General features: G+C 36.0%; 1 protein-coding gene across 2 annotated transcripts in view; it reads right to left on the bottom strand.

The window, feature by feature from the left end:
- Positions 1-218: 218 nt before the first annotated feature.
- Positions 219-7,926, bottom strand: part of mbip (MAP3K12 binding inhibitory protein 1) — a 16,913-nt gene continuing 9,205 nt past the window's right edge. The window contains exons 7-9 of one of the 2 annotated variants that reach the window (XM_073826991.1): positions 5,820-5,914; positions 640-678; positions 219-532 (exon numbers count right to left, since the gene is read on the bottom strand). In XM_073826991.1, the coding sequence (XP_073683092.1) occupies positions 425-532; positions 640-678; positions 5,820-5,914 (242 nt within the window). In that variant the 3' untranslated portion in view covers positions 219-424. Of the gene's footprint in view, positions 533-639; positions 679-5,819; positions 5,918-7,926 lie in introns of both variants that reach the window. The other variant, XM_073826990.1, reaches the window with a different exon arrangement.

A 7,926-nucleotide genomic window follows, 5' to 3' on the forward strand; every position in this document is an offset into this window, starting at 1 on the left:
TATAGCCATAGAACAACATTTTATTTTTAGGTGAACTATCCCTTTAAGTCTGATCAGATGGGTTCAGTTTGTTATTTTGTCTTTAATTTAAAAAAAGGTAGTGTATTTTAAGCCTCCAAAATCATTGTAAATTCTGAGGACAACCTTATTTTCAGAAAATCACTGGACTGTATGTATAAGTTAGGAAATGGAACGTTTAAAAAAAAAAAAACAGCACGTGAATTTGAAAGCATGAATTTATTTACATAAGTGATGTACAAAGTAAACATACATGACAAAGGAAAACATGTACATTGTACAGATATAAAACATTCAGTGGCACACAAAACCCAAATCTACTCTGACATTTATGATCAACACAGCTCTGTACATGACCAAAAAAGAAGATGGCATAAAAAAAACATTGAAATCACGAATCCACGTGTTAGAAAGAAAACTCCCCTGCGTCTGAGGGTTGGAACTCGCTGGATTTCTTCATCAAGGCAGCTTTGACGGCACTGATCTTTCCATCCAGCTCAGCGAGACTGTAGCTCTGTGAAAACAAGAAGGTTTTCATCAGCTAATACGTTCTCATTGAACAGCAGGACCTTCACATTTTTCCCTTCATGAATACGCAAATGCACCAGTAACGGAACGTACCTGCGACACTGAAGCTTTAGGTCGTTTGTGTGAGTAATTCTGAGGGAAAAAAGAAATAAAAGCATGAAACGAAAGCTGATTTATACGAACAATGCACATCAGTCGACATTCAATGAAATGGCAAAGCATTTATCTCAATATCAGACTAAACAAAAAAATCTCTTACGCGGCTGTTTTTCACAGAAAAAAAAACGTAATGGCAGCCAAAACAATAAATTGAACCAAGGACAACTGTAAGTGGACAGAAACGGCACATGATTAGAGTATGAAACGGAGATGTCCTTCAGCATCACTCAATCACTGCCAACAGACCCGAGCCGCCACAGACTTACACTGATTAATAGTATTAAGTGGGGCCATCGGGATTCTTTCCATCACCCAATGGCCTTTTCATTTATTCCGTCCATCTCTTTTTATCTATTACCCCTAATTTGTCTTCATTTTAATCACTTTTCAGTGTGCATATGGACCCACTTGGCAGATGCATGATATCTGCTCACCCTGGTCAGCAGAGTTCAATTAATTCATTCGACTTGCTGAAAGCTGCGCCGCAAACTAAGAAGATCAGCATATTTGACGGCACTCAATGTCCCACTTTACAGACACGCACACACACACTGTAAAGGACATGGAAATCAGTTAGCTTTCAGCCCAGCACTGAACTAAGTGAAGCTGGTGTGAGGAGGCGTAGAAACGGTTCAAGAGCACTTACTCAGCTAACTTTGATGGGCTACAATCTGACAGGGATAACAAATTCTGAAGTGAGGGAAAAAAATATCACTCATATCAGCTTTTAATGGTTTTGAAGAACTCTCCGGCCGACTGTCGTGAACGCAAGAGGAAACACATAAGTGAGAAGTCTTCAGCGTAACAAGGACGTGTGCGGTACAGTGTAAAAACAAACAGAGAAACCAAATGGTACAACTCGATCTAACGCCATAAAGAGGTCATATCATAAATTGAGCATTTCATTTCTCCCCTGGCGTAGACTTACACTACCCTTTAAAGGTTTGAGGTCTGTTGCTTTTTTATTATCATCTAAGAAAAAGTCTCTTATGCTCATCAAGGCTGCATTTAATTGATCAAAAAATATAGTAAAGCAGTAATACTGTGAAATGTTATTACAAATTTAAAATAACTGCATGTGACTTCATTATCTCATGATCTTTCAGAAATCATTCTAATATGCTACTCAGTAACATTTCTTGACATCATCAATGCTGAAAACTATAGAAGCCCGTTTTCGCCACTGAATAAAAAATTAAAAAGGTAACTGTGACATTTTCTTTCACAATTCTGACACAGTTGCGAGTTATTAAGTCAAATTGTGAGATATAAACTCACAATTCTGGGAAAATATCAGTCTTTACCACCCCCCTCAAAACTGGACTTCATAACTCGCAATTGCCAGTTTATATCTCACAATTGCAAGAAAAAAGCCAGAATTGACAGATATAAACTCACAATTGCAAGAAAAAAAAGCCAGAATTGTGAGGTACAACTTTCGGACTTCAAAATTTGCAGTTGCAAGTTTACATCACTTCTGAGAAAAAAAGATCTGAATTTTGACTTTCTCACAATTCTGACTTTATTTCTCGCAATTCTGAGAATTACGTGACCAACTCACAATCGTGACTTAAAAAGTCAGAATTACGAGATACAAACTCGCAAACCTGACTTTTTTTCTCAGAACTGCATGATATAAACTTGCGGTTGCGAGTTATAAAGTCAGAATTGCGAGACAAACTCACAATTGTGAGAAATAAACTCGCAACTATGAGAAAGTCATTGACCTTTTCTCAGAATTGCTCTCTCTCTCTCTCTCTCTCAGAATTTCTTTCTCAATTGTGACTATAACACAACTGCAAGTTATTAAGTCAGAATTGTAAGATATAAACTCAAAATGGCAAGAAAAAAAGTCAGAATTGTGAGATACAACTTTCTGACTTAATTTGCAGTTTCAAGTTTATATTAGTTCTGAGAAAAAAAAAATTGAATTTTGACTTATCATCTCTGTCTATTCTGACTTTATTTCTCGCAATTCTGAGAATTACGTGACCAACTTACAATTGTTAGTTATAGGCCTAGTTTCACAGAGAGGGCTTAGACTAAGCCAGGGTTAGGCCATAGCTCAATTAGGTCATTTAAGTAATTTTTATAAACATGCTTTAGAAAAAACATTACTGGTGTGCATCTTGAGACAAAACAAAGACACTGACATATTTTAAGATCAATCAGTGCAAGTTTCTTTCAGTTGAAACAATTCAGATTTACATTTTAGTCTGGGACTAGGCTTAAACCTTGTCTGTGAAACTGAGGGATAAAGTCAGAATTACGAGACAAACTCACAATTGTGATAAATAAACTCGCAACTATGAGAAAGTCATTGACTTTTACTCAGAATTGCTCTCTCTCTCAGAATTTCTCTCTCAATTGTGACTATAACACAAATGCAAGTTATTAAATCAGAATTGTAAGATATAAACTCACAATGGCAAGATTAAAAAGTCAGAATTGTGAGATACAACTTTCTGACTTTATAATTAGCAGTTGCAAGTTTATATCAGTTCTGAGAAAAAAAATCGGAATTTTGACTTTTTATCTTGCAATTCTGACTTTATTTCTTGCAATTCTAAGAATTACGTGACAAACTTGCAATTGTGAGTTATAAAGTCAGAATTATGAGATATAAACTCGCAAACCTGACTTTTTTTCTCAGGACTTCATGATATAAACTTGCGGTTGAGAGTTATAAAGTCAGAATTGCGAGACAAACTCACAATTGTAAAAAATAAACTCGCAACTATGAGAAAGTCATTGACTTTATCTCAGAATTGCGAGTTTCTCTCTCAATTGTGACTATAAAACAACTGCAAGTTATTAAGTCAGAATTGTGAGATATAAACTCACAATTTTGAGAACATATCAGTCTTTTCTTCCCTCAAAACTGGACTTCATAACTCGCAACTCGTATCTTTTTTTCTCAGAATTGTGAGATATAAACTCACAATTACTACAAAAAAAATCAGAATAGTGAGATACAACTTGCATTCACAAAAAAAGTCAGAATTTTGAGTTTTTGAGTTTGATAGTTTCATGACAAACTTGCAATTGCAAATTATGAAGTCAGAATTGTGAGACAAACTCGCAATTCTGAGAAATAAAGTCATTGACTATCAGAATTGCGAGTTTATGTCTCTCAATTGTAGTGGTGCAACGGATCACAAAACTCACGGTTCGGATCATATCACGGATTTGGAGTCACGGATCGGATCATTTTTCGGATCAGCAAAAAACAATTTTTTTTTAATAATTACTGAATGCTAACTTTAAGTACTTCTAATCCACAGCAAAAACTACTAGCTGAACTAATAAAGTCAATTACAAAAATGACAAGTGTAGATGAATACAACATAAAGGTACTAATAAAATCAATAACACTAGTATTCAGGTGCAGAAATGTAATATTTAATTGTAAAATAACTAGTGCTTCTCACTGCAGGTATAAATAGGACGCTGTCTCTTTAAGGCCTAATGCACGTCTCTAATACTGGCACGCATCTTTCTCAGCTGTTTCGGTTTACTAAAGACATAACCGACTGTGTTTACCAGAATACCAAAACGGGTATTAAACATAACTTTGTATGTATGTTAAGAGAAGTTTTAAAGAGGAATCAATCTGTGAATCACGCAGTTTGAATCGCGCGTCTCTCTCTGTCTCTCTCTCTCTGTGCGCGTGCTCGCTTCAGGTATGTGCGGCAACGGGGGGAAAAAAAAGAAGAAGAAAGAAACAGCGCGCGTGTTCTCTTTTGCTGCAGCAGTTTAAGTAGTTTGAATGGTTAAATTGGCAAGACAAAACATATGCAAATTATACACTTTTACTCTATGAAGGTTCAGTTTAACAGTTAATCCGCGAACCACATGCGTACCGAACCGTGGGGTCCGGTCCGTACGGATCACGGATCATCTGCGATCCGTTGCACCCCTACTCAATTGTGACTTTGAGTTTCGAGTTATTTCACAATTCTGACTTTATTTCTCACAATTGTGAGTTTATTTCACACACCTCTGTGAAAAAGTCAGAATTTTGAGATAAAAAGTTGCAGTAACCTTTTTTTACATTTTTTATTCCGTGGGGGGGAAGAGGATTCCATAGAAAACATTGTGCTGCTTAAGATATATTTTCACGATTTTTTGGTAAATAGAAAGCTCAAAGAAGAGAATTTATTTGAAGTCCCTTTTTACTGCCACTTTTGATTAACTTCATTAATTAAACACTTTTATTAATCTTATTAATTTCTTTCCAAAAAACAACAAACAACAGGTCTCTCTCTCAACCTGTGCCTTTAAGAGCTGCTCTTTGCATGTGACATGAGCAGCAGTGATTTTCTTCAGACTCTTTGCAAAGCCTGTATTGCACTGTGACAGATTCATAAAACAATCCGCACTCAAATTTGCCAGATTAATGGCTAAGGTCAAATTGGAATGATCATGTTTCAAAATAAATGAGTAGAGATTTTCTTTAGAACATGAGCAACAATTATATATGGCCCTGAAAACAGGATATATCAATATTTGCATCTATTCTCCCAGTTCTTTATATATCTTGACATTTATGTTGTATTTGACACATTTTATAAAGCTCTATTCGTAATGCCAGTCAGGTGCAACTGTCAAGCTATGCAATTAAGTTAAGTTTTATTGAATTTAATTCATGTTTACTAGTATCCCAAAACACCAATATATATTTGAACGAATATCACTTGTAGAACATTGTTTTAATCTTCAGATTAATTCTTAAGACACACAAAAGCGCTACAAACTGTCATATTAGGCAGATTAGCAACAGCCTCGAAAAATGTGCCATGTCTACTTTCCTTTTTAACCACTTTTCTCCATTTTATTTTTTGAATACATACAGTGTGTGTTAGAGAAGCTAATACATTCATTAATATTGTGTATAAATAATATTTATTTAAAAAAAAAAACAAGAAACTCCCTATCAAAATCACTCAATGTCTGGTTCTCTGAGTTCATAAGACACTGTGGATGTTCAAAGAGTGTGGAACTTGTGGAATGACACTGCTAAGATGAACAAACTAATTCAATATCTGATCATCCACTCCTCCAACAAACAAGGACACATACACATTCTCTCTCACTCTTTTCCTACCACTTACCGTGGAGTGGAAGTACTCTGGGGAAAGACCCTCGAGCTCTAGAATTCGATCTTCAAGTTTCTTTAGCCGCTGATAAACGCTCTGTGGAACTGGACCTGCTACAGATACAGTAACAGTAGAGTTACACAACAATTAGTGCTGGGCAGTTTGACCAAAAATCTGTATCATCTTTTTTTTTAGGATTCTGGTGATTTGACGGTTTAAATCACTGTTTTTCCCTGACTGTGGCTTTTTATGAATCAGAATGCATGAAACAGTTGCAGAGCCACTGCATTTTAAAGGAGTAGTTCACTTTCAGAACAAAAATGTACAGATAATGTACTCACCCCCTTGTCATCCAAGATGTTCATGTCTTTCTTTCTTCAGTCGTAAGGAAATAATGTTTTTTGAGGAAAACATTTCAGGATTTCTCTTCATATAATGGACTTCTATGGTGCCCCCGAGTTTGAACTTCCAAATTGCAGTTTAAATGCAGCTTCAAAGGGCTCTAAATGATCCCAGCTGAGGAAGAAGGGTCTTGTCTAGCGAAATGATGGGTTATTTTCTAAAAACACTTACAACTTTATATTTTTTAATCTCAAACGCTCGTCTTGCCTAGCTCTGCGTGAACTCTGTGTATTCCAGTTCATGGCAGATAGGGTATGTCGAAAAACTCTCCAACTTCAAAATCGTCCTACAGAAGTACCGACCCAGTGTTAACAAAGTGAACGTGCAATTAAGATCAAACACCTTTTACAATGAAAGGTAAAACAGCAATGTAGGATGATTTTGAAGTTGGAGGAGAAAATGACATGGGAGTTTTTCAACATGCCCTAACTGTCATGAACCGAAATGCCGAAATGAACGAGTACACACAGAGCAAGACAAGATGAGCATTTGAGGTTAAAAACTATAAATTTAATTTTTTTTTTTTTTTAGAAAATAACTGGATTGTTTCGCTAGATACAATCCTTCTTTCCTCGGCTGTGATCGTTCAGAGCCCTTTGAAGCTGCATTTTGGAAGTTCAAACTCAGGGTACCATAGCAGTCTATTATATGGACAGAAATACTGAAATGTTTACCTAAATAAAAAACAGAATTTCTTTATGACTGAAGAGAAAAAAAACAACATCTTGGATGAAAAGGGGGTGAGAACATTATCTGTAAATATTTGTTCTGAAAGTGAACTACTTTAATCCAATCCAATCAAACATGCTAGAGTAGTTTTGATGCAAGTTAGATTGTATAATTTCAAAATTTAAAGCAAAAACAGAACGGTCTGAACTTTGTGATATGATGCTGAATGAGAATGCAAATTCACTCTCTGACAGCAGGTGGCGCTTATGGAACAGCAGCAATACAACATTTCCTTGATTACAGCTGTAAGCAAAGCAGCACCACGCTATTAAATACTACATTAATATGCATTATATCGTGGTTAAGCATGTGTACATCGTGGAGACTCCATTTGAAGTCTGCATTTACATCTGCAAAATGCAAGTGTTTGCTCAACTGCAATACAGGTCCTTCTAAAAAAATTAGCATATTGTGATAAAGTTCATTATTTTCTGTAATGTACTGATAAACATTAGACTTTCATATATTTTAGATTCATTACACACATTTGAAAGTAGTTCTAGCCTTTTATTGTTTTAATATTGATGATTTTGGCATACAGCTCATGAAAACCCAAAATTCCTATCTCAAAAAATTAGCATATTTCATCCGACCAATAAAAGAAAAGTGTTTTTAATACAAAAAAGTAAACCTTCAAATAATTATGTTCAGTTATGCACTCAATACTTGGTCGGGAATCCTTTTGCAGAAATGACTGCTTCAATGCGGCGTGGCATGGAGGCAATCAGCCTGTGGCACTGCTGAGGTGTTATGGAGGCCCAGGATGCTTCGATAGCGGCCTTAAGCTCATCCAGAGTGTTGGGTCTTGCGTCTCTCAACTTTCTCTTCACAATATCCCACAGATTCTCTGTGGGGTTCAGGTCAGGAGAGTTGGCAGGCCAATTGAGCACAGTAATACCATGGTCAGTAAACCATTTACCAGTGGGTTTTGCACTGTGAGCAGGTGCCAGGTCGTGCTGAAAAATGAAATCTTCATCTCCATAAAGCTTTT

This window comes from Garra rufa, chromosome 21 (assembly GCF_049309525.1).
Source record: "Garra rufa chromosome 21, GarRuf1.0, whole genome shotgun sequence".
Classification (NCBI taxonomy): Eukaryota; Metazoa; Chordata; class Actinopteri; order Cypriniformes; family Cyprinidae; genus Garra; species Garra rufa.